The sequence below is a fragment of the Mesocricetus auratus genome, unplaced genomic scaffold (assembly GCF_017639785.1).
Source record: "Mesocricetus auratus isolate SY011 unplaced genomic scaffold, BCM_Maur_2.0 Super-Scaffold_100004, whole genome shotgun sequence".
NCBI lineage: Eukaryota > Metazoa > Chordata > Mammalia > Rodentia > Cricetidae > Mesocricetus > Mesocricetus auratus.
Genome location: NW_024429189.1, coordinates 55,959,300 through 55,985,041, shown reverse-complemented (window position 1 = coordinate 55,985,041; position 25,742 = coordinate 55,959,300). Strand labels below are relative to the sequence as shown.

The following is a 25,742-nucleotide window of genomic DNA, read 5'->3' as shown; positions in this document are numbered from 1 at the left end:
AATGTGGTTCCTGAGCAAGTAAGTTTTCTTTCTAAACAATAAACAGACAATTCTTATTCTCTTTTCATAATCCATTCTAGCATCAGCTCACTCCCACATTTAAAATAATGAATTATAAACTGTAAATATTGTTATAGATTGATAACCATACTATTTAAAGTAAAAGTCCATACATTTATTCTTATGAAAATAATTAAGTATAAGTGCTGAGTATGATTTTCCTATGTATTTTGGGTTTTTCAAGACAAGGTTTCTCTGTGTAACAACCCTATTTGTCCTGAATCTTACTTTTATAGACAACCTTGGCATCAAACTCACAGAGATCCACCTGCCTCTGCCTCCTGAGTGCTAGGATTAATGGCATGTGCCACCACACCTGGGCTTTGGTATACTTTTTAATTTCAAAATTTGTGTGGATTTTACAATTATTTATATAATTTCATCAAGAAAATGTTTGTTACTGAGAACTAGTAAATAGGAAATAATGAATATAATTTTTAATTTAACTCTGCATGAACTATGCTTGCATTGGAAATTATTTTGACAAACTCAAAAATATAATTACCACAATTTCCTCTGATTTTCCTGCTTTTAGTATCATCTCAATAGGAGCAATTATGTGAAGGATGCAGTTAGGAAGCTATTGAGCTCTCATGTTTCATCAGAAAGTGATTAACATGTAAGCATTTATTTTAGGGCCTACCTTAAAACTTTTGCTCAGGGTTCAAAAAGAGATAGTACCATAAGTGAAGGAAGCAAAATATAATTATAGAAAAAGAATATTCTCACAAACAATTCTTATTCATGTGCTGGTTGTTGTTCTTTCTTTCAAGTCTAATTCTCTGTTTCATTCATTCTTCTTTTTCATTTTTCTATATACTTATTTTTCCTACATTCACAGTCGTTTACATTTCTGCTAATTTCACCAGCTTCTTTCTCCAGCTACCGCCTCTCTAATCTTCCCTCTCTTTAATTGTCTCTCCTTCAAGAGGCTTGATGAAAAAAGATAATAGATTCAGAGTTAGATTGTCATTGAAAGTACATTCCTAAGCTAAGTGATAAAATCAAGCACAGCATTGCGTGGCAACATAAAGCATCCAGGTTACAGGAGTGAGACTGTGGCCAGAGTGCAGAGGGTATTGTGCGATGCTTTGTGATATAGGTCTGTAGTTAACAGACTTGCAATCAAAGAACAGGCGTGCTTTTCTTAGTAACCTTAATAGTGATCTGTGACTCTGACCTTATGCAAACTGTAAAGTTTTCTTTTTGCAAAAAGCCTTTACTCTGGTTTGAACTTGCTCTGAGGTGAAAGTAAGCCAATTGTGTGAAGTAGTTTGAGAAAGACAACAAGGCAGGTTGTTAAGAGTCCACAGGCCTTGTGGTACAAAAATCCAGTTATGAAGCACGTCTCAATATGTATTCTATATATCCGAATTATTTAGCTAAATGAAAAGTCATCTTCCAAGTCATCCACTGATATATGTACCCTGTAAACAGCTAATGCACCATAGTTGGGAAAAATACCCAAGTTGTAATGTGAGGGAAAGAGCTCCTCATACAAGAAGTCTGCAATGAGGACAGCTAGCATGTTCAGAAAGCAATATTCCTTATTGACATGATAAATAAAGTATCTCCATCTTCTTTGCATCTCTGGTGACAATATACCTAATAGCCTTGACAAATGAGGTCTATTTTTCATGAGATATGCATCTCTGGTGGGTTGACCCATGAATTATGTGCTAACCTCTCACTGAATAATTCTATGATCTGGTACATAGTATTTTAGAATGCTGACTTTCTCTCTGAAAAGTAAACAGTCTTACGTCTTATTTTCTTTTGATATAACATTCCAGTTGTGCTCATTCCAATATTTGTTACTGTTAACTCATAACTTATACATATTGCTATAAATTGATACTCAAACAGTTTGAATCAAATATTTAATGCATTTATTTTCCTGAAAATGTTTAAGTATAAGGTCTGCATAAGATTTTTAGTATATTTTATATTTCAAAACTTGTGACGTTTTGTATAAGAAGAAAATTTATTTGAAGTTTGATACTAAGATATGTTAAACAGGAAACACTGACTATTGATAAAAGTTTATATTTAACTCTACATGGAGAGTTGTTGCTGGAAATTTTTTTTGTTTAAACATAAAATGTAATTCCTATCATTCTCTTTGTTTTCCTGTTTGAGGATAGAGTCTCACCATACAGAGCTCACTTACAGACCTGATTTTCCAGTTGTTTGTTTCTGCCTTGCAGCTTCTGTGATTAAAACAGCCATACTGCATCCACTTTCATTCCTTCTTATTTAGTTGGGAATCTAGCATAGGTAAATTACATTTTAAGGTATCACTTATACTTGTCTAAGTAACTGATAATAAACACATATTTTATAAATGTGCATATAATGTGTTTGCCAATAATTCAATGTAGCTTTACATCTGCAATTGCTTGTTAGATTTTTCATTTGAATACTTTGTAATAAGTGTTTAGGTAATTGTAACAAACAGTGTGTAGCTATATCAAACTCACTAAAATGGACAATATGTAATAACAAAGCAGTAGTTCGTAAGCAGTGAGATTGTTGGAGTCTATTTTGTCTTTTGAAATGCTTGGACTTAAAAATGAAACCGTTCCTTTTTTATCAAGCTTTCTTCAGTTTTAGAACTTCCTTTTGTATGTGGTTACTGGTCTTTGTTGGATCTAAAATCACATTAACAAGATGGATTCTAAAAGCATAGCCACATTTCCTGCTATATTATTTTAGTACTCAAAGTAAACCATGTGGCTTGAATAAGATAAGAATTTTATCCACAACTTGTATTACTGCAGAGCTCTGGTAAGCAACTGAGAAAAGTGGGTAGAATATCATTAAATTTGACAGCTTTCTAATATTAATGAAATACTTTTTTCCTTTAAACTTTTTCTTCACTGATAATCTCATAAACTTATAATATGTACCATAGAATTGACAATAGTCAATGAGTTAGCTGAACCTTTTAACGACTGACAATTATTTGAATGCTTTAAACCTTTGTGTGGTTCTGGTGTAATACAGACCTTTCCCATTGGACATTTGCATCTTGCTAGTCATCATTAAATTTACAAACTGACTCTGTAGAAATTTCAAATATTGTATGTTATTTCATTTTTATAAATTTTACTTATATACTCACCCCCAGATTTAGTCCTCCTTTTAGAAACAAAAGAAAATTTCAAATGGAGTTGGAGCCCTACAAAAAGGACATGGTCTTAGATAACTTTGTCCCTCACTGTCTATTATATTCTTATTGGGGAGGGGCCCCTGGAATTAAGACCTATCAATAGTTTTTGATAAACTGGTAGAAGATTAATATTTGGAATAAGCAATGAAGTAAAGAAAAACATATTCAATATAGTGTTCTCAAAAATAAATAAAAATTACTGGTAAGTACTTTTAACATGATCAACACTCATAGACATCAGAAATAAATTAAAATTAACACTCTTTTAGATCCCCTGTCAATCCAGGCACAGATATCTAATATTAAGGAAATAAATAGAAATCAGTGATTCTGTGGTTTTTCATTGCTTCTGGGTCTAAAAACTGGTGCAGATACTTCTATGTGGAATTTTGTAGTAAGGCTAAAAATAGAAGTCACCCAAATATGTCTTTCCAGAGAGTACTCAAAAAAGTCTATATCCCCCTACAGAGAACATTACCTTTCTGTTATCATTGCTCCATACTTACAAGAGCCAGATTATAGAGCCATACTAGACATTCAACAATAGGTAAACAAACAAGAAATTGTAGTTTATATATGCAATTGAATTTGACTCACCTGTGAAGCATAATAAAATGATGAAACTAACAGGAAAGTGGGTGAAACTAAAAACAACAAAAACAGCATAATAAGAGAAGTTTCTCAGGCCCAATAAACAAATGTTGTATGTTCTGCAGAGTATGCAAATCCTTTCTTTCTTTCAATGTTTAGCCTAACTTTTTAAAATTGTGCAGTGCCTATGAAGCTCATGAAATGAAAGAGAGGTGAAATTTGCCTAAACATTGGGTGATAGCATAACACATGTGATAATGAAAGTAGTGGGCTTTCCTGAGCATGGTCTGGGCGGGTGGAGAGAGTAAAGTGAGGAGCCAGGCTTTACCAAACTTAAATCATAAGAAAAGGTTTATGGAAACCTCCTATTTCCTAAGTATATTAAAGCATCAATTAGAACCTTGACCTCTAAGAGTAAGTTTAAAAGTAGATACCATAAATAGCGGCATTAAAGGGCTAAGAGACCTGCTCCAGCTCCTACCCTGGGTTCCAAAGGTGAAATGCTTCTCAGGAGCAAAGGAGGAGGTAAAAGATTTCTATAGTAGCTGCTCACACAATCTGAGGGTCATGCTTTTTATTTCCTCTGCTCATTATTGTTCTGTTCCTACTCTAATTATCCTGTCCTACTTCTGACTTCTCCATGCTTCTTCTTCTAGCTTCTTCTATTCTCCAGTGTAGTCTTTCTTGTTCTTCTATTATTCTGCCATGCTGTAAAAGTTTCTATCTACATAACATTACAAACAGCAATTCTCCAGCTGCAGCAAGGCTGTAGTTCTTCAGGGTAACAGAAACAGATAAAAGTTTTACACAAAGAGGTAACAACCAGCCTGTTCTATGGCTCAAGGTGGTGGTGGTTGGAGCCTCCATGACTTCTTTTTCCTGTAATTTATTTTATTAATTCATTTTTTATGTTCCAATCCCAATTCCTCATCCCTTCTCTCCTCCTGCTGCCCCCACTTTCTCCTCACATCTGTTGCTTGAGAGGGTAAGGCCTCCCATAAGAAGTCTACCAAGTCTGTGCCATCATCTCATTGAGATAGGACCAAGGAACCTCTCAACACCCACACTCCTGTGTCTAGGCTGAGCAAGGTGTCGCTCCCTATCGAATGGACTCCACTAAGCCAGTTTGTGCAACAAAGTTAGATCTTGGACCCACTGCCAGTAGTCTCTTACATTGTCCTCATTGCACCATTGTCACTTATATTGAAGGAGTCTATTTTAAGCTTTTACAGGTTCCCCATTTGTCAGACCTGAGTCAGTAATCTCTCACTAGCTTAGGTAGTTGATTCTGTAGGTTTCCCCACCATGGTCTTGACTCCTTTGTTCATATTAACGCTCCTCCCTCACCTCGATTGCACTCCGGGGTCTTGGCACAATGGTTAGTTGTGGATTTCTGCATCTGCTTCCATCTCTTTCTGAAAGAGGGTTCTAGCTTCTCTGGGGTTGTGGATTATAGGTTGTGGAGTGTCATTTGCTTCATGTCTGGTATCAAATTATTAATACATACTATATTTGTCTTTCTAGTTTTAGGTTACCTTACTCAGGACATTTTTTTCTAGCTCTGTCTGGGAACTTCCTAAAGGGATAGAAGGTTAATTAAGGGAGAGAGTGACTAAGTTGTTTAAGAAATTTGAGAGGCGTATATACAAGCTTAGCTATTTTCTTAAATGTGACTAGATAAATAAGCTAAAGGTTAATGCAGGGTTAACTTGGGACAACACTTCCTTTTCTGCCAGCAGGGTGAATCCTGGACACTGTTGTTCTCTATCTCTCTGAGAAGTATGGCTCAACACCTTCAGATATGCTGTAATTCTTATCCTTGGGCATCAATCAATGTCTCTTTGCCGGGACACTAACACGGATCAACTGTCTGCCAAGGAAGATAATTGCAAAGGGGCAGACTTCTAAGTTTATTCAAAGATCTGGCTAAGAGAGCAAGAGAGTTGATTGTGATTACTGTTTTTGTAAGAATCACACATTGCTGAGAGAATTAGCCAATACAGAAATGCATTGGAGAAAATGTACCAAATCAATGAGTAATGTACTGTATTGAGGGAAAGAGCTTTTTGCACAAGAATCTGCACTGTGGATAGCTTAAGACACTCAGAAGGCAATATTCCTTATCATCTTGTAGATAAGATTGAGATATTCATCTCTTGTGTTAAATGAGGTATGTCCTTCAAGTGATAAGTAATCTCTGATTGATTGACCCCTGAAATATGCACTGAACTCTCACTGCATAATTCTGAGGACCACAGCAACTAGATAACATGCTTTCCAGGATTCAATAGTTATTAAATGAGAATTTCAAAATTAAATGTGAGCTGCCTGAATATGAGGTTGTGATCAGGTAGGATCACACAGGGTCCCCTAAATAGCACAGCATGTTGATGCTCACAAGAAGTAAACCTTAAGATGCTATTGATAAAGATAATGATAGCAGACGTGTGGGTTGTAGAACAGTGAGAAATCAATCTGTCTGTTACTTGGCCCTTTCCATAGTGGTGGCTGGTTTTCAAATGCTGACAAGGAGAAAAGTCATCAGGGATCCTACACGCCTGTGGATCATATGAGGTAAAACAATGACTTTTCTCACAAGATGTGTACACTAGTACAACAGGAACACGGTATTTATGGGGTGAACCAACAATGCTTTACTTGATTTTAAATCCTGCAATACAGAAGGAAATTTATGTTTAATACTGTATACATTGTCACCAACCTATGGTTGGTGAGGTCATAATCTACGAAGAAGATTTTAGTAATTCAATTCCCTTTGAATACCTATGCTTATGTCTGTAGATTAGTTCAGCTCTCAGACTTTATAAGTAAAGCGTTATTTTTTTAGTGTGCAGAAGCTGTTGGTCTAAATGTAGATAATGTGACTGTGGACTGTTCATCACTAAGCAGGACACCATCCTTCCCAAAGCTCTAGGAAAATTTTGGAAGAAGAATCAGAAATAATTTAAGAGTGAGAGGTTTTCGGTGGAATCATATGGACCCACGTCTCCTGGATATGATTTAGCATTTGGATTTATAAACATTCTGCAACTGTGCTTATTTGCACAAGACAAGCATTAGATTTGAACCTTGACTCTTTCAGTATGCATGAATGAAAGTTTCATGAAACCTACACCTTACTGAAGGACCATAGGCATTTAATGGCTACTAAGGTGAGGTATGTCATTTTCTTCAGCAGTGGAACCAATAAGGTGACCAAAATTCACTAAATAATTGTTCATTCTTGCTCATACAAACAGTTGTAATTTAACTCAGTAAGTAAAAAACAGCCGCCAAAGTAGGAATTTAAGAAAACGTTTTTTGTGTGTATACTCCTTGACTGTTGTCAAGTTGACACATAATAGAGTCACATTGGATGAGGGAACATCTCTTGAAGTATGGTTTTCTCCAGATTTGCCAAGAGAACTTTTCATTGATTGATATGGGATGGCTCATCCCACTGTGGGTGGGGCCACAACTTTTCATGTTCTATTGTTTGTATAAGAGAGTGGGTTAAGTGTGCCAGTAAGTAACATTTCTCCTTGAACTTTCCTTCATGCTTGCCTCCAGATTTGTGCCTAAGTTAGTACCTTGACTTCCATTAGCGATGGACTGAGAAATAGAAGTGAAGGCTAAATAAACCCATTTCTTTTGAAACTTGGTTTTAGGTTGGTGTTTCATAACAACATCAAAAAGCAAATTAGAATAGTGAGAGATGGGCAGAAGATGAATGAGATTAGAGATTGAGGTATTTAAATGCCAAATTTCAGTGTGTAAATAGACATGAAATTTCCCAACAACAAAATTAAAAATGTTTGCTTCTGTAACGTTTCAATAAAATACATTAACTTTGGGAATATAAAAAGATTGTTGATATTCAAATTTAATAGGGGAATAATGAGGAATTTATTTCATCTATTTAATATTAGTAACATTTTCTAATTATAATTTTAATTAAATTAGATATAGTCAATGTTTTTATAACATATAGTACACATAGTTATGGGTTTTTTGTGCCATTTTGAACATGCATATAACATATCTTGATAATATTAACATCCCATTACTTCTCTACTTACTTTTTCAATCAAATTGATTTCCTCCTCTTTTGAAAATAATTGGGCACTCACTTATTTCCCAGGCATATCCTTTCAACTATAGACAACAACTATATCCTAAATATTTACATACATTTTACTTTAAAATAAATGAAAATAATGACAATTAGTGTTGTTCTATATGCTTTTAGATTAAACTTGGGCACTACTGAATCATAAAATATCTTCTCCCTAAATACTTGTGATATTAAACACAAATTTCACAAACAGATTCCTTTTCTCTTCTGATTTATGACTGAAGTCATTTGATAGCTTTCTTTAAAACAAAATTTTAATTGTCTTTGTTGAAGTTTTTGGAAAATTACATTTGATTCAATGTCACATGCTGTTATGGGTGATTCTTCTTTCCATCCTGGTCCCACAGCTGCATCAGCCCCAAATGAATACTCAGAGACTTATATTGATTATAATACTGTTGATCAAAGTCTAGTGCTTCTTATTGGATTGCTCTGTCTTAGTTATTAACCCATAACTACTTATCTATATATTTCCACATGGTCTTGCCTTACCGATGAATGCAACACTTTTTTTTTCTGCTACATCTCTACTGCCTCTTGCCTACACCTCTCAGAATTCTCCTCATCACCTAGACCCACATATCTTGCTGCCATGTTGGTGACAGTGTTCTATTCAACACACAATAAAAGAAACATATGTACAGAAGACATACCCACCAACTTGCAATCAATAATTATCAGGTCTTATTTAAAGTTTTCTAGATAATTGAGATTTCATAAATGTATACAATGAAGTAATATCAAATCTACCTTCCATTTTTGGTAGTAAAAACCATGATACATGGGATTGGGATGAAGTAAGTTAATTTTATTGGGGAGAAATCACTTAATGAGAAACTGATATCCTAGGGTCAGTTCTCCAAGCATCCAATCTCAGCTGCCCTCCAAGATCCAACCAGAACCCAGAGAGAAAGATAGAACCTGTCCTTCACTCTGCCAGACCTAAATCCTACATGCTCATGTACACACCATCCCCATGCTGAACCCACTGATATACAGCCTCCGGAACAAGGATGTGAAAGATGCTTTCAGGAAGCTAATGAGCTCCCATTCATCATCATAAAATGTCATTCCTGAGCAAATAAGTATTTATTTGATAGGACTGGTTTTTGCTCTGAAAATTAAACAGGCATGTGTCTTAATTTCTTCTTTAAATAATTCTAGTGTCTGCTCATTCTTGTATTTTTAACATAACTTTTAAATTGTCAATACTATTACAGATTGTTACCCATATTATTTGGAATAAATATATTGTGCAGTCATTTTCATGAAAATGCTTAAATACAAATGCTGAGGAAGCTTTTTATTATAATTCATATCTCAAAATTTGTCAATATTTCAGTGTAGCTTTACTTCTCTGGTTGACTATTGAAATTTTTACTCAGAGAGTTAGTAATAAATGTTTAGAGAGTGTAGATTATTTCTACCCTGGTAGAATACAGTAGCCAGCATTTTGATATAACACACACATGTGAACACACACACACACACATGCATGCACACACACACACACAAACACACAAACACGCACCTCTTAGACACTGATGAAAAGGAACAGTCATCAACTGTATATACAAGTATCAAGAGATCAGTGAGATTGCTGTGTTATCTCTGATATTATCCTTTGAGCTGCTTGGACTTAGTTATGGGAGGGGCATTTTGATCACAACTTCTTTAGTTTTGTGTCTTTGAACCATTTGCCTTTGGGGTTTGTTTGATGTAGCATCACATTAATTAGATGGATTCTAAGAGCATACTCAAATTTCCTTCTATATTTTTGTGACTTATCATTTTAGTACTCAAAATAAATTATGAGAATGGGATATATTAAGAATATTACCCATAACTTTTAGTACTTCAGAGTTCTGATCAGCTGTTGAGAAGAATGAGTACATTATTAAACTTGACATCTCTCTAATATTAATAAAAGCATTTGTTTCTTTAAGCTTATTTTTTATCGAGAATCACATAACTTTATATTATATAACATAAAATTTACTATAGTCAATGACTTCACTGAGCCTTTTTAATGACTGACATATATTTGAATGGTTTAAACAGTTTTATGGTTCTCATTAAATATAACACCTTCCAATTGGATCTTCTGCATCTTGATATTTATTATTAAATTCACCAACTGACTCTACAGATATTTTCAAATACTGTATATTATTTCAGTCTATCAAATATAGTATGTCCCTAGATTAAGTTCTATGTTTACAAACAAAAAAAAAACTTCAAGTGTACTTGGCACCCCACCACAGGTTTTGTTCTTAAATAGCTCGGTCCCTCATTTCCTATTATGCGCTTCTCAGGGAAGGCCTCTAGAATTAAGTCCTACCTAACAACAGTTTTGATAAACAAACATCTGGCAGATAATTAATATCTAGAATATATAATGAAGTAATACAACAAACCATTTCAATGCATAATTCTTAAAAAGACATACAAGTCACTGATGAATACCTTTTAACATGTTTAGCACTCTTAGATATCAGAAAAACATAATTAAGCCAGTTTTAGATCACATCTGTCTCCAGGCAGAATAACCAATATCAAGAAAACAGATGACAATAAGTGCTGGTGTGGGTACTAGGAAAAGAGAAAATTTATTCATTGAGGCAAGGCCTATAAACTGGGAAAGACACTTCATGTGGAACTTTTTAATAATGCTAAAATTAGGCCTATCTGTTCTCTTTTCTCCTACAGTTAAAAGAACCAGTTTGTGGAGCATCTCTAGATGTCCAACAACAGGTATAAGATAACCAAATAATATGGCATACATACCATTGAATTTCATTTATTTGCAAAGCAAAATAAAATTATGCAAGTGGCTACTAAGAGAAGTTTCTCAGGTCCAGATAAACGATATTTTATATTCTGCATAGTATGCATATACTTCTTCTCTTCCAATGTTTAGAGTAAATTTTAAAAAATTCGGAAGGCCTATCAAGTCTAAGAAATAGAAAAGAGGTCACTAGAAAAGGAGTGGGTGAAATTGGCTTAATGGGAGGCTACTAGCAGAACACGCATTATGAAAGTAGCTGGGAAGAAACCACGTTTGGACTACTTTGCTAGGCATGATCTGGGCAGGTGGGTGAGAGTTAAGTAAGAAACTAGGTAGGGTTTACCTAGCTAAGAATGTCGGAAAATGCCAATGGAAGATTTCTATTTTGCATGCATATTAAAGCATCTAAAAACTTTAATTAATAGAAATATGTTAAAATGGAGGCTAGATAACAAGTGTTGGGAGCCAGTAGTTATTAACTGAAAATCTCAGGATCAAGTGTCTGTGAGTATGTATGAACTGATGGTCAGAGAGGACTGAGAATGGCCTCACAATGTTATAGCCTACTGGTTTCCGCCAGAAATACATCTTAGGATGTTATCGTTAAAGACAAGTGTTGATTGAAGGACAGTGAGAAATCAAGCTGTCACTTGAAACTTTCCAGAGTGCTCACTAGTTTTCAGAATGCTTGCAAGTTCTATATAGGCTGACAGGGAGAAAAGTCATTAGGGATCCTACATACCCTCTGACCATATGACATAAAACAATGACTTTCCTCACAAAATGCATTCACTAGTACAATAGGAACATGGCACTTGTGGGGTTAACCAGGCATGTTCTGTTTGGATTTAAATCAGCTTTACAGAAGGAAAATCATGATTAATGTTGTAAACTGAGTCATGAACCTATGACTGGTGAGGTCATGAGCCACAGAGAACAGTTTAGTACTGATGTTTTGGCTAAATATACATGATGCCACATTGCCTTGAATACCTCTCCTTATACCAAGAGATTATTGTGGCTCTCAGCCTTTATAAGTAGTCTTTATTTCAGTGGGCAATAGTCATTGAAGAAACTCAATGTCGAACTAAATGTAGAGAATGCCACTGTGGACTAGTCATCACTAAACAAAACACTGTCCCTTCTAAGACTCAAGGTACATTGTAGAAGATTTAGAAATTATATGAGTGGTTTGGAAGAAATGCTATGAATCTGTGCCTTTGGGGCATAACATAGAATTTACACTTATGAATATACTACATCTATTAATTTGAATACATCTTATTTATTTGAGTAAGACCAGCACAATATTTGAACTTTTCATTATGTATGAGGGGATGCTGATCATGGTAAGCCGTTGGTACTATGGGAAGGTGTGTCATTTTCCTCAGCAGTGTATTCACTAAGTTAACATGATCCACTAAATAACTAACCATCCGTGCTAATATGAGTGCTAATAATTAAGCTCAGCAAGTGAAAGATAATCAAAGTAAGTTTGTTGAGAAGGTTTTCAGTGGGAGTGCTGATTAGTTCACCAGCATCTATCATTAATTGATGGGGCCCAACCAGACGAGGCCACACCTAGGCATGTGGCATTTGTTTTAATATGATAGCAGGCTAACAATTCCGACAAGCAGCATTTCTCCTTGGCTTCTGCTTCAGCGTTTGTCTCTTGGTTCCTGCTTTAGTTTGTGTCTTGCCTTTACCTATGGACTGTGAAATAGAAGTGTGAGCCATGAAAACACTTTCCTTGGCAAACTTGGTTTTTGTTGGTGTCCTATAACATTATTAAAATCACATTAGAATAATGGAGATAGGAAAGTGATGGGAGTAGAGTAATGGCTTAAGATGAACAAATTTGAGTATGCAGATAGACATGAAAATTTCTGAAAGCAAAATTACATTTGCCTACTATTCTAATGCTTTATCAAAATATATTAATTAGTATTTGAGAATGACTATAAAACAAGAATCTCAAAATTCAGGGAAATATGGGGACAATATTTTACCTTTTTAATATTATTTATATATTCTGATTTTGATATAGAAATTAAACTATTAGCATTTATTTTTATAATGCTAAATATTAATTGGTTTCTGTATGTAATTTTTATGTATGTAAATAACATATTTTGATCACATTCTCTTCTTCACATGAGTTGGCATTTCCTTCTTTTTTTAACACTTTTTTAAATTTTAAATAGCTTGTTTTACATGTCAATCCCAGTTCCCTCTCCCTCCCCTTCTCCAGCACCTCCCCCACCATCCCCCCCATCCTCCCACCCTATTGCCAATTCCTTCCACATAGGGGATATCTAGAGTCTATCATTTCATTCAGGGTAGGGTCCAGGCACTTCCTTAAGAGTCCAGGCAGAGAGAGCAACCTTCTTTGTGTTATGGACACACGATTTCTGTTAATATTCGAGGGATAAACACTGATCCACTGCTCAGGACCCCATAGGTAGCCCAGGCCTCCTCATTGACTCTCACATTCAGGGGATTTGGATCAGTCCCATGCTGGCCTCCCAGCTGTAGGTCTGGGGTCCAAGAGCTCTCCCCTGTTCAGATCAGCTGTCTCTGCTGGTTTTGCCTGCCCATTCTTTGCCAATTTGCTCTTCGCTCCTCTCTCTCTGTCGCTGGGTTCCTTGGGTTCTGTTCAATATTTAACTGTGGGTGTTTGCCTCTGCTTCCTGGCATTTCCTTCTTACTTTCTAACAAATCCTTTCAACTGTGGTCAATATCCATATCCTAAATAAAGATACATGCTTGATTTTAAAAGAAATAAAAACAATGACAATTAGAATTATTTTATGTGCTTTTAGATTAACCTTCAAGAATGCTGTATCATAAAATATGCTTTTAAAGACATCATTCATATTTTAATTGTCTTTGATGAATATTTTGGACAAGTATATTTGACTCAATGTCTCATGCAACCAAAAATTATGATCTCTCTTATTTAAAGTTTCCTTTATAATTAAGAATTTCATACATGTAAACAATAAAAATAAAATGAATTCTACCTCCCACTGTACCTTAAACACACCACTTCCCTAAATTTTATTATAAACCACTAAGTTTAGTTAGTGTTGTTTTATATATATTTGATGTTTATATATATTTGATGGTACAATACCCTGAGCAATATCCTATCATAACTTACTTTGGTGAATTGCATGAGATTTGTCCATATAGTCATACAAATGTTAATTTAGTAATTCAAGACATATAAACCCTGTTGGGATAAACTTTCCAAATGAGACCTGACAAAGAATATAATAATGGTCTAGAAAATTATTCATTGTAAAAACAAAAGAGGAAGCCTTGTCTATTTATATTTTTGTAGTCCAAGACAATCATCAATGAGGATTCTCTAGGGTTCATTTCCCCAGTGTAAAGGAGTTGCTTCTTAATAAATAATGCCATCTTTAATACAGATTAAAAACCTGTGTCTTCTTCAAGATATTTGTATGTTTCATTTTTATGGTTGCTTCCTTTAGTTAATTTCATTTTACAAGAATTTCTGCTTTTATTTGAGAAATTTGAAACATTTTAATTTTGAAGGATATTGTTCATGTTTATTAATAAGAAAATAAAATTATCTCAAAAGCTCATCAGCACAATCTTGCTTTTGGTGAGTTGACCAACACATTTTGAATCTTCCAGAAGGTATATGAAAATTTTTAAAAACTAATGAATAGTATATAGAAATGTGAGTTGAGACAGTGGTATTGACTCATTGGAGTACATAGTGTATATCAAAATGCTAAATTTTGTGTCCTTTGTTCCTACCAATGCTATTCTGTATTTGAGATGTTTCTTTTATTGCTCTGTTACTAATATTAAGACTTTAAAATTAAATGTTGAACATAGGTTGGGACTACATGAAATTTCATTAACTCAGGTACTTGAAGGTCAATATACATGTGAAAATGTACATAACACATTCAAATAATCAAGGCACCTTATGTATTAGGAAGCTATACGTCCAAGGAAAATAAAGTAATAGGAAGAAGACTTATTTGTAGAAAAACTTCTTTCTTTGAACACCATATTGAACAATCATGATTGAAAAATAATATTAAAAATTAACAGGATATATAGAATTATTCTACAGCATTAAGAAATATTAAATCTGGAGAATAAAACACTTTCTGGATCATGTATTCATTGTTTTTTGTTTGTTTCATTATTTAGAAATCCATTTAGAGCACTTAATTTCATAAATTTTATAACAAACTGTAAAAATTTCCTTAAAGTGTTATATCAAATGTACATAAAAGTTTAATTATAGTTTGATAAATTAGCAAGGACTTTTCATTACTGTATTGAAGTCTATAGATGAATATTGAGGGGCATTCATATACATTTCTATATAGTTTTCATTAAACCTAATTTATATCACAATAGCCAGAAACTGAGATACTGGAATGATCAGTTCTCTCTGATGGTGAATGAAAGCCCTGGGGAACTTCCGGTGACTTAGCCCAAAACTTGGGTAAGAAGTCAGTGGGTATCGGAATTTGAAAGTGAATATTGGTCATAGCAAGAATTAGTATACATATTTGATGTCCCTTTCTTTTTTTGCTTCTATTCTGAATGTTATATATACTGGTTTAGTTGATGTATTCCATGCAGTAATTCCAGAGGTCGTTAATTTATTTACAAAGAATGCTTTCATTATTTTCATAATTTTTTCATTATAGATTTCAATTACTGTGCTCATATAGATTTTCCTAGTTTTTAAGGCAAAGTGTTGCTCTGTAACTCAATTATCCTACAACTCATAATTTCCTTGCTTAAGACTCCTGAGTCATTGGGTCATGATTATGTAGGGTCATGTTAATCTCCTACTTTTTTTTACCAAAACAATGACAATGGTGATGATGATGATGATGATGATGTATGTGTGTGTGTGTGTGTGTGCATCTTAAATCTCTACAATGAGATGGCAATTTTAAAAAATTAACAAATTGTCAAACTTTTTATAGTATGTAGAAAGATAGGATGATTCAAAATGTTAAGGGTAATTTATGGAAACTGGAAATTTATTGGAGGATTCTATGTATTCAGGAATCCTGGATTAAGGCAAATTTGTGTCAAAGATTCAAAAATAGTATACAAAATGATAATGATATGCAGATAGGAAATTAAGAGTAGAATGAATCTGGATTCACAATTTAACAATACAATGATAATCTCCAATTTATCTAAAATTTCTTAGTGCAATAAGGATGAAGTGCTGTCTCATGAGTAATGCATGAATAGATTTGTAGACCAGTGAAATGAATTCTCATTTGTTATATGACAAGTCCCAAATTCATAGTAGGTCCCTTAATCATGTTAACTCAATGCCTATGGCAGGTTTTTCCTAATGTAGTGGATTCAGATTTTAATATTTACCTTAGCTTAGGACAATATTATGATATTTAAAAACAAACAAACATAAAGTCGTGAGGGGAAAATAATTGAGGAGATATGTGAAGAATTGGAGGAGGAAAGGTATGGGATTGACCAAAACCTATGTATAGACAGAATTATCAAACAATGAAAATAATATTATATAGAAGCTCTGTCACTATGAAATACATACTTAGTCTGAGAAAGCAAATAAAACTGTTACTACTATTCAAAGTCAGTATTAATAAAGGCCTTCCTTTGCTAAAAAATTGAATATGGAATAAATTTTGATTATCAGTGTAATGTTTATTATCAAAGACAAACTGAAGTGGTTGTAGGTGTTAGCAGAAGAGCCACAAAAATGTGTAGAAAGTATGGAAATAAAGACTATAAAACATATTAACAATGATTTGGTTTTAAAATGCATCAGTGTTGCTTTGATCTTGGTGTAAATTCAGAAGCTACAAAGATTAAAGCCAGCCAGTTTGGGCACTCAAGTAAGGCTCTGTCTAAAAACTTTTTTAAAATAGAGAGAAGTTTGTGTTAACTACACAATCACATACTTGTCTAGCATTCACAAGACACTAGGTTGAATCACCAACAAAACAAAAGGCAAACAAAATAAAACACCTTATTATAAAGAATTGTGAATTTTATATGAATTATTTTATGACCAGTTTCTATTATTTTTTTCTGTGTATTCGATATGTAGTTAACATTCTTGGAGTCTTCTAAGACATGAGAACATGAAAGCAGGGATCTCACCGATTTTCTGATTTAACTGAATGTCCCATTTGCAATTAACCTCTATCATAAAGCATTTGAAAAATAAGAAATAATCACAAGGGATTTATATGCTATTCATATGATCAATTCTTTTTGTTCCAGATGAGATCATTATCGGATTAAAGAACAGAACTAATTTGTAGAGTCATTCACAATTTGAGGTACAGACTGTAAACTGAAGCAGAACACTGCAGAGTTCAAGACCATCATCTTTTTCTTTGTTGTTTATATCAGTTGTCACATGTACTTCTACACGGTCAAATTCTACTGATCAAATTTCTTCTATTTTCTTCTTGTTCTTTGTTTTGTGACTGATAACTCATGGTACATATAATGATAAACCACAGTTCTGTGACCACATTTGTTCTGGTGGGCTTCTCAGAATACCCATACCTCCAGTCACCACTGTTCCTCGTGATTTTGGCCATATACACAGTCACTCTGGCAGGCAACATAGGCATAATTGTAGTCAGAAGAATTAATCCTAAGCTTCATACACCCATGTACTTTTTCCTGAGCCATCTTTCATTTTTAGATATTTGTTATTCTAGTGTATTTACACCAAAATTACTGGAAATCTTGGTTATGGAACAAAGAGCTATCTCTTTAAAAGGCTGCATGGTCCAGTTTTTCTTTGGCTGTACATGTGTGATTACAGAGATGTTCATGTTAGCAGTGATGGCCTATGACAGGTTTGTGGCTGTTTGCAACCCATTGCTGTACACTGTTGCTATGTCTCATCAACTATGTGCTCTGCTAGTAGCTGGAAGTTATACGTGGGGTGGTCTGTGTGCTGTGATAATCACCTATACTCTCTCAGAGCTATCTTACTGTGAACCTGGTATCATCGATCACTTTGGTTGTGAGTACTCTGCCATCATCTCTGTATCCTGTTCTGACTCCTCCTTCAGCCAGATGGCATGCTTAGTCATTTCTATATTAAGTGAGGGTAGTAGCCTTCTTATCACTATGGCTTCCTATGTCTTCATAGTCATCACTATCATCAAAATGCCTTTTAAGGGTGGATTGAAAAAAGCTTTCTCTACCTGTACTTCTCACCTGACTGCCATCAGCATCTTTCATGGGATCATCCTCCTTCTTTACTGTGTACCCAATGCAAACAGCTCACGGCTCCTGGTCAAAGTGGCAACTGTGCTCTATACTGTCCTGATCCCTATGCTGAATCCTCTCATCTACAGCCTAAGGAACAAGGATGTGAAGGACACAGTGAAGACATTCATCAGTTCAAAACTGCATTCTCACTCAATATAATACTGATAGAACAAAATTTTAATTTAATATATTTTAATTCTTAACATATGTAATCTTCTTTTTCATATGTACTATCAATGACATATTGGTATTTAGTAAAAAATGTTGTTATGCTTATAATCAAATATTGAATTTTGAATCGTGGCATGATAATTGGCTTTTCTATGGACTGATAAAAATGTTCTGTATGCTGATTCATTCCCATTGAGCAGTTAAAGAAAAGACAGTATTTCAAAATCTCCCCAATTAGCCCCAGGGAAATAAGAATGAAGAAGAAAATGACTCTCCTCAGAAGTCTATACCCATAGTACCTCTAAAGTTTAGTTTAGGCTCTTTTACTGTGTCCACATTTAAGCCCTCACAATTAGCCTTTACTTTTTACTTGGAGAACTTTAAATAAATTGGATACTTAATATTAGATTTTCTGTAAATTAGTAACATATATTTGTTTTATAAAAATACTGTCTATAATGAAGCAATGTTGAAACGTTAGCTATCACCCATATATGCCACTCATTTCATTTTGTTTTGCTTAATTTTAAGATTATAGCTCCATTTCCCATTCCCATTCCTACCTCCAAACCCTCCTATGTACCACTCTCCACTCTGCTTCAAATTAAAGGCCTGTTTTTCCACTGATTGCCATTGCGTACATACATGAATATGTGCATATACACATATTCATGAACATATTTTCAGTTTGCATAATTTACTTACATTTTTTCAGAGACAGCATTCATCACTTATCAGCAGATTATTGCTGTGATCTTTCCTGAAAATATTCATCTATCTTGCATTCAGTCTTCTGAGTATTAAAAGTTTATTTTTGATTCTGTCTTCTCTTATAATAATTTTCATAGGAAATTGTCTTTTTAAACTGTACCATTGATCACTTACTGTTCCTAGTGTTTTAATCACCAGTGAACAATAACTACCTACTTAGAGGTTGACTCAATGAGTAAATATTATTAAATGTTACAAAAATATTGAATTTATTGAAATAAGTCATATTGCTTACATTGTTTTGAGATTCACTGTAATGAAACTTTTCTTGGTAGTTACACTTAAACCTATTTAATTTTTTCAACCTTATTTAAGTCATAAATCCAATTTATAAATTTTGTTAGCTTGAAAGCATGAAATTTTCATTCTTGGACAAATTTGTTCAAAAGATTTTGATTGCACTATTGATGATAATACATATCCTTTAAAAGTCCTTCTACTTGTGTTAGCCTTGTAAATTTTTTAAAAAATTTAGCACTGTCCATATTCCATGAGAGAAATTGGTTATTCATTAAGCTTGCAATGCCTGAATGACTGACCATGATTCAGTAAAGATCATGTATTCAAGATTATGTATAGGCAGCAGAAACTCTTCCTACATTTTTTTTCAAAGGGGGAACAAGAAAATTTGAGTGTGTAGAGAAGGCAGAATATATCTGAGAGAAGTAGGTGAGTACATGTGAGTACATGCACACACACACACATATACACACACACTAAGGAACAAAATAGCAGAAGTAAAAAAAACCTATCACCTGGATATCTTGCAACATCAACAGTCTTAATTCCACAACAAAAAGACACAGACTAATAGAAAAGATGTGAAAACAGGACACATTCTCAAAGGGACAAGAAGTTTCAGATAGCACTATGGCTTCAACCTTATCACCATTTATTAAAGATGACTATCAATACACACAGAAATTTTTAAAAGGCTTACAAATACATGGAAATTGAAAAACTCACTAGTGAATGAAAAATAGGTCAAGACAGAAATTAAGAAATAATTTAAATACTCTTAAGAATTGAATTAGAATGAAAATACAACATTCCCAATCTCATGGGACAGTGACGGCAGATCTAAGTAAGAGGCATGTTCATAGCAGTGTGTACCTACTCCTAAACTGCTCAGGACGAGATTTTTAGCTGCAAATTTCTAAAAGATGTTCAAAGAAATAAAGTCAATATTTCTAGAATTATTCCACAAAATAGAAACAAAAGGGACACTGTGCAATTCACTCTAGGAGGCTACAGTTACCGCGATACCCAAAGTACCCAAAGACCCAAAACAGAAAGTTAATTACATGCCAATTTCCCTGGTGAACAAACTGCAAAAATACTAAGGAAAACACTTATAAACCAAATTCACGATATAAAAAAGCCTAGCAGAAGCTGGGATGTGTTTTTACATACCTTTAATCCCAGCACACAGGAGGCAAAGGAAGTTGGATCTCTGTGAATTCAAGGCCAGCTGGTTCTACAGAATGAGTTCCAGGACAGATTTCAAAGACATCCTGAAAAATGTGTCTTGAAAACAAAGCAAAACATAAAAACAAATAACAAACATCCCTCCAAAAACAAAAAAACAGCAGCAACAACAAAAACAAAAACAATAAAAAACCCTAGAGTCAAAATGTAAATGGGATAATCCAAAAATAGTTGTCTAGAAACAAGCCAGGTCAAGTCTTGGCATTCATAAGCAAGAATAAGCCTCTGTGTATTTATTTGGGAGCTAGGTGCTGAAGCCCCAAAAGATAAAAAAAATAAACAACTACACACTCCCTGATCTCTTTTAAATTCATTTTTAATGCAGGATGTCCTTCTGTATATATTTCTTTTATTGGTTGATGAATAAAATACTGTTGTCCTATAAGGCAGGAGGATAGGCAGGACTAGGACGAGGAGAATTCTGAAAAAGGCAGGCAGTAGAGCCTGATAAAACAGTCGCCATGTGAGCCACCAAAGGCGTTAGAGGTCCAGACCCTTCTCGGGTAAGTCAAGACCATGTGAAAATGCATAGATTGATAGAAATGGGTTAGTAATTAAGAGCTAGCCTATAAGAAGCCCTAGTCACAGTTTTATAATTAGTATATGTCTCTGTGTGCTTATTTTGGAGATCATGGGTGACATGACCTTCCAGGCAAAGAATCTCATGTAACACATTGTTACCTTAGTTTTTAATTTTACATTTATAAACAGATAAATAAATGCAAACTGATGCATCAGTTAATGATGACACTCTTTAAATTATGGCGACCACTTGAGATTGGAGAATATGTGGGAGGCTTATTTTCTATCGTTCTTAACTACATGTGTGACCCAGTGAGAATTTTCCTATTCAATTAGGTTTGTCTGTTGGAGTTATCATTATTGTGGTCATTTAAGCAACCATATTGTTGAACTTTCATGGCCTATCTCCCCTGTCATAGCTACAGGACACAATCTTACAATTGATTCCCTTATCTTCTAGCACTTACTGTTATTCATTTCCCTTTTCCTTGTTTCTTGAGCCTTAAGTGCTGGGGTTGTTTTGTGGCTTTTGTAACAGTCTTTTCCTGATACAGATGAAGCTTCATTGATGAGAAGAAATAATCAATAAAAATGGAATTATTAATAACAATATTTTAGGAAATTGGCATAAGCAGTTTCTCCTTTGAGACCTCTGACCCACTAAACATGAGTGGTTGGTTATGTTTCCATTTTGAGGCATGATACCCCTAGTGGTGAGATGACTTAAGTCCACTCAGAGAGCTGTTGATTAATGACAAGAAACAAGTCTAGTTATTGAATCACTATTGTGCTATGCTAGCCTTTTTTGTGTTAAATAGATACCTCAGGTAGGCAGGACTTTGGGCTGCTTTTTTCCTTGGCAGATTACACAGCAAATTATGGCAATATGAAATCTTACCTCCTCCTCTTCAGAGAGGATGCATTTAGGTCATACCCAGCTAGTCTTAAATCCTACATGAACCACATATTCAAAAAGAGATACTTATCTCAACTACTTAGAGGAAACCAAGGTTAACAGCAATAGTCTATGTTGGTCCTAGACATCTGACCAACAACACAAATAGAGTTTTTTTTATCTTGTATACATATATTCTATGCATATTATGTATTATGTGTACTTTTAGGTGACTATAAAATAAGATTCCTGAGTTTTGAGACATCCTTAGTGTTATTTATTCTTCATCCTTTCTTTTCCTTCTATATTGAGCACACTCCAGGGTTAGTCAGGCTCATTAGACCAATAAAATGTACCGAATTTATACATATATATATATATGATTTATTAGAATGATTTACAGATACTGTAATAAGATAGTCTAACAAAAAAAGGTTTGCAAGTCCAGTAGGTTTTCAGGACCCAGTACATGAAAAACTAACAGCAAAGAACCTTGTATAATATAATACTACTTATATCTGATAATATAAACAAATAAAAATATAAGTCACATGCAAATATAAATAATATATATTGTGTATATATAACAAATTAATCCCAAAGACTCAGAAACTATTTTACAGCATTCTAAAGATTAATGGTAAATTATAAAGTGCATTGTATATTTCATATTTAAGTAATGAATGTTCTGGAAGTACAGATTAGTAAAAATAGAGGTAAAGTAATAGAAAAACCAAACTAGTGCTTACATTCAGACCTGTATGAGCTTCACTGTATGTGAATTATATCTTAAGGTTACATCACTGAAAGTTAGCAATAGTCCAATAAATAATTGAATAAAATAGTTCAAAATGAAATACATACAGGAAAGTTGTTAATAATGTTTAAGTATGAAAACATTTTAGTTAAATTTGATTTAGTTTATAATATAGATAAAATGTTATAGTACATATTACACTTATATCAATTATATTTCATAGTGTAAAATTAATTTACAGTTTCCATCCTGGCACATATCAACAGTATGACTGTCATCAAAACATAAGGTTAAACTTTTCCTATGATGTTCACGTATACACTAGGGAAAATACAGAAGCAGAAACATAATAAATTAAATGTTTTCATTATACTAAAGCCATAGGGATGGAGCGTCAGTGATATAGACACCAAATTTTCACTGGCACAAAACAGCACCAGCTGCCTAATATTCACACACCATTGAATTGTTCACCTTAGGTAAGTTCCTTGGTTTAAACATTTAAAAGCCAAAGTTTAAAAATATTGATCTTCTTTAGAAAACCATAAGAACTATATTTGTGAATGAATTTCTCTGTTTATCAATATTAATACATTATGAAGTATATTGAATAGATGAAAATTTTTTTTCTCAAAACTAGAATACTTTTAACCAAAAGTATTAGCGTTTTCAAAATAATATTTTTGTAATTTACCTTAATCTAGACTCATAAGCAACCCTTTGCTTATTTAACCATCATGAAGATATGCACATTAGTTGAAGTCTTTGCTGATGTTCTCTGTTGATGTTTCCTTTTTTAATAAGTCACAGAAATGCCACTTTATAAATAATAGCATGTGATAATTCAACTGAACTTCAATACCATGTAAGCTATAAATAATACTTATTGAGCCAAAATAATTTAAAAAACACTATTCAATACAAATACTTCCCTGTTTTCAACCTCCCATATTTTATTTAAGAGTCTAAATGTAAGGTTTCAAACATATCACACACTAAAAGACAAACATATACATCCCTGGAAATTTCTTTTTTCTCTTTTCCAATTCAAAATAAAATGTTTTACTTAAGAAACTGACATAAAGCAAATATAAATTTGTTAAGTTATAGATTTTCCAATTTGGTTTTAACATGTCTCTTTCAATGACCAGATTGTAAAAGTTTCTGTCTAGATCATTTTTTGGAGCAAATATAAACAAGTGAAAATGAAATATATCCTTCGTTGAAAATCTGATTTGTTTATCTTGTTATTGGATGTTATAGGCCACATAGCATCAGAATAAAATTATTTGAATTTTCACTAGACAGTGACATAGACTTCCATTGCTTTTAGAACTGACAAATATTTTTTCAGAATTTGTAGAATTTGCATAATTGTAATTAATATTTCTTTCAAGTGAATATTTTAAATTATGAAGAAATATCTAGCATTTTACTTTTTAGCCTCAGATATCTGTGATTGTTGCTTTGGCAACATATGTTGAAGATTAAATAAGTTTCAGTAAATTAAAAAACATTTGCAAAAGGTGAAGGGAGATTAAAAAATGTTGAAAATATAAGAAATTACATATTTCACAGTGATTTCTGGATGTTGCTCCTCATCACAAGACTATCAGATATGTTCATTATGGTCAATATCATAAAAATCTATTTATAGAGTAAAATTTGACTGGTTAGATTTCTTAAGGGACAAAATTCAGAGAATAATTGTTTTCTTTTTTAGATAAAAAATAAGAATTTAAAATTTACACAAGAAGAAAGAAGAATGGATAGGGGAAATTGTTCCTCTGTGGATGAATTCATTTTCTTGGGAATTACCGATAACCCTGACACGAAAGTAGGACTGTTCACCACATTCCTAATTGTTTATATCATTACTCTTCTGGCCAATGTGGGCATGATCATTTTAATTAGAGTGGACTCTCAGCTACACACACCCATGTACTTTTTTCTCAGCAACCTTTCCTTCTGTGACTTCTGCTATTCCACAGCAATTGGACCCAAGATGTTGGTGGATCTCTTAGCTGAGGAGAAATCAGTTCCCATGGTTGGCTGTGCTCTGCAGTTCTTGACATTCTGTGTCTTTGCAGATTCTGAGTGTCTTCTGCTAGCAGTGATGGCCTTTGATAGGTACCAGGCCATCAGCAACCCCTTGCTGTACACAGTGAACATGTCAAGCATGGTATGTTCCATCCTCATGGCTGGGGTTTATCTGGTGGCAATAACTGATGGTTTAATACATACAACCTTGGCATTCCGCTTGTGTTTCTGTGGGTCTAATGAGATCAACCACTTCTTTTGTGATTTGCCTCCACTCTACCTCCTGTCCTGCTCAGACATACAAGTTAATGAACTGGCTTTATTTACTGTGTTTGGTTTCATTGAACTGAGCACTATCTCAGGAGTTCTGGTCTCTTATTGTTACATCATCTTATCAGTCCTGAAAATTCAATCTGCTGAGGGGAGGCTCAAAGCTTTCTCCACCTGCACCTCCCATCTAACCACAGTAGCCATTTTTCAGGGAACTGTACTGTTCATGTATTTTCGGCCAAGTTCTTCCTATTCCCTGGATCAAGACAAAATAGCCTCACTATTTTATACTCTTGTGATTCCCATGCTGAACCCTCTGATTTATAGCCTGAGGAACAAGGATGTGAAAGAGGCCATGCAAAGACTGAAAATAAAAATGTGGTTCTAAACAATTGTATTTCATGTGCATGTCCACTTGTAACTAATGCCTTTTCCCCTGGGAAATATAATGATGACAAAGAAGAAAGCTGTAATTTTTAGTTGTAGTTGAAATCAGTAAAAATTCATATGTGCTCTAACACCTAAATAAAATAAATGGAACAACTTCAAAATATTGCATGCATTAGCATACGTCTAGTACTAATGTATAGTATAGTACTCATGACTATAAAATTTTCCTGATTATTTTAATAGATGACTTATTTGTTTTATAGTAGGCTTATCAACCTCTTTAATGAATATTTACTAGATTTGCTTTACCTACTATATGCCTCATGTTTCAAGGCAAATTCAAATTATTTTTTTAATAAATTTGTATTCTAGTGGAAGTAACAGACTTTAACT

General features: G+C 33.8%; 2 protein-coding genes across 2 annotated transcripts; both read left to right on the top strand.

The window, feature by feature from the left end:
* The first annotated feature begins 17,253 nt into the window (after positions 1–17,253).
* On the top strand, positions 17,254–18,204 carry LOC101841309 (olfactory receptor 5D18-like). Its single transcript, XM_005065002.2, has one exon. It carries the CDS (start codon positions 17,254–17,256, stop codon positions 18,202–18,204), a length of 951 nt encoding a protein of 316 aa, XP_005065059.1.
* A 6,207-nt stretch (positions 18,205–24,411) lies between these two features.
* On the top strand, positions 24,412–25,347 carry LOC101841581 (olfactory receptor 5W2-like). Its single transcript, XM_005065003.4, has one exon. It carries the CDS (start codon positions 24,415–24,417, stop codon positions 25,345–25,347), a length of 933 nt encoding a protein of 310 aa, XP_005065060.2. The 5' UTR covers positions 24,412–24,414.
* Positions 25,348–25,742: the final 395 nt, after the last annotated feature.

Coding starts and splice junctions, on each gene's coding strand:
- LOC101841309 (XM_005065002.2), top strand. CDS start 17,254: ATGGTACATATAATGATAAACCACAGTTCTGTGACCACATTTGTTCTG.
- LOC101841581 (XM_005065003.4), top strand. CDS start 24,415: ATGGATAGGGGAAATTGTTCCTCTGTGGATGAATTCATTTTCTTGGGA.